At 40.4% G+C, this 762-nt stretch overlaps 1 protein-coding gene across 1 annotated transcript in view; it reads left to right on the plus strand.

Moving 5' to 3' along the window:
* Positions 1–706: 706 nt before the first annotated feature.
* Positions 707–762, plus strand: part of LOC119582332 — an 18,638-nt gene continuing 18,582 nt past the window's right edge. Inside the window, exon 1 of the mRNA XM_037930546.1 lies at positions 707–749. Within this exon, the coding sequence (XP_037786474.1) occupies positions 707–749 (43 nt within the window). The remainder of the gene's footprint in view (positions 750–762) is intronic.

Genomic DNA, 762 nt, shown 5'->3' on the forward strand with positions numbered 1-762 from the left:
TGTTTATTTCACTCCACCGCAAAAATTCCCACGGGAATGTTGACAGACTTGGACGTGAGAGGCGTTTCTCTTGGAAGGTCACAGATAACTTGACTATTGCTATTTCGTTCCCTTTTATTTTACCCACCTAGAAAATTCCTTAACGACCCCTGAACACAAAGCAACGTATGCTATAACATAGGTCACTAATAAGACATAGTGCAGTACAAATAACTGGATAGATCGTTCCTGAACTAAAATAACTTCCTATAAATTTTATTCACCATTTTTTTTCTCTGTTCTATGTTAAGAAACGAAGAAACAAAGATAAAAATGTAAGTAAACCAACAAGGAAATGAGGTAATGATAACGGTGAATAAAGATGAAATGTCCTTATTACGTAAGAAACAGACATCTGCGGACGTACCTTCAAAAATGCCCATCACACAACAAAAACAGAATAAACAAATAAACATGGAAGTGTAGACGAAAAGAATAAACATGGCAGGAAACTAACAATCGAAGAAACTATTTATACCGATAACGGAAAAACAAGCTAAGTAATATTTACATTCCTAGCCTTAAGGACATACATTGATATCGAAGTCACACCTCCAATGGCACTTTCTGAGGCATTTCCCGGCGATGGTCGAAGGTCGACAAAGGCAACACCAGTCAGACGGTGCCGAGAGTCCGAGCGAGGAGTGCCAGTGCCGGGGTCTTCGTGATGGACAGGCGGCGCCCCTTCGCAGTCCTGATCCTTGTCTATGGTGATTTATCTCC

This window comes from Penaeus monodon, chromosome 15, assembly GCF_015228065.2.
Source record: "Penaeus monodon isolate SGIC_2016 chromosome 15, NSTDA_Pmon_1, whole genome shotgun sequence".
In the NCBI taxonomy this organism is placed as follows: domain Eukaryota; kingdom Metazoa; phylum Arthropoda; class Malacostraca; order Decapoda; family Penaeidae; genus Penaeus; species Penaeus monodon.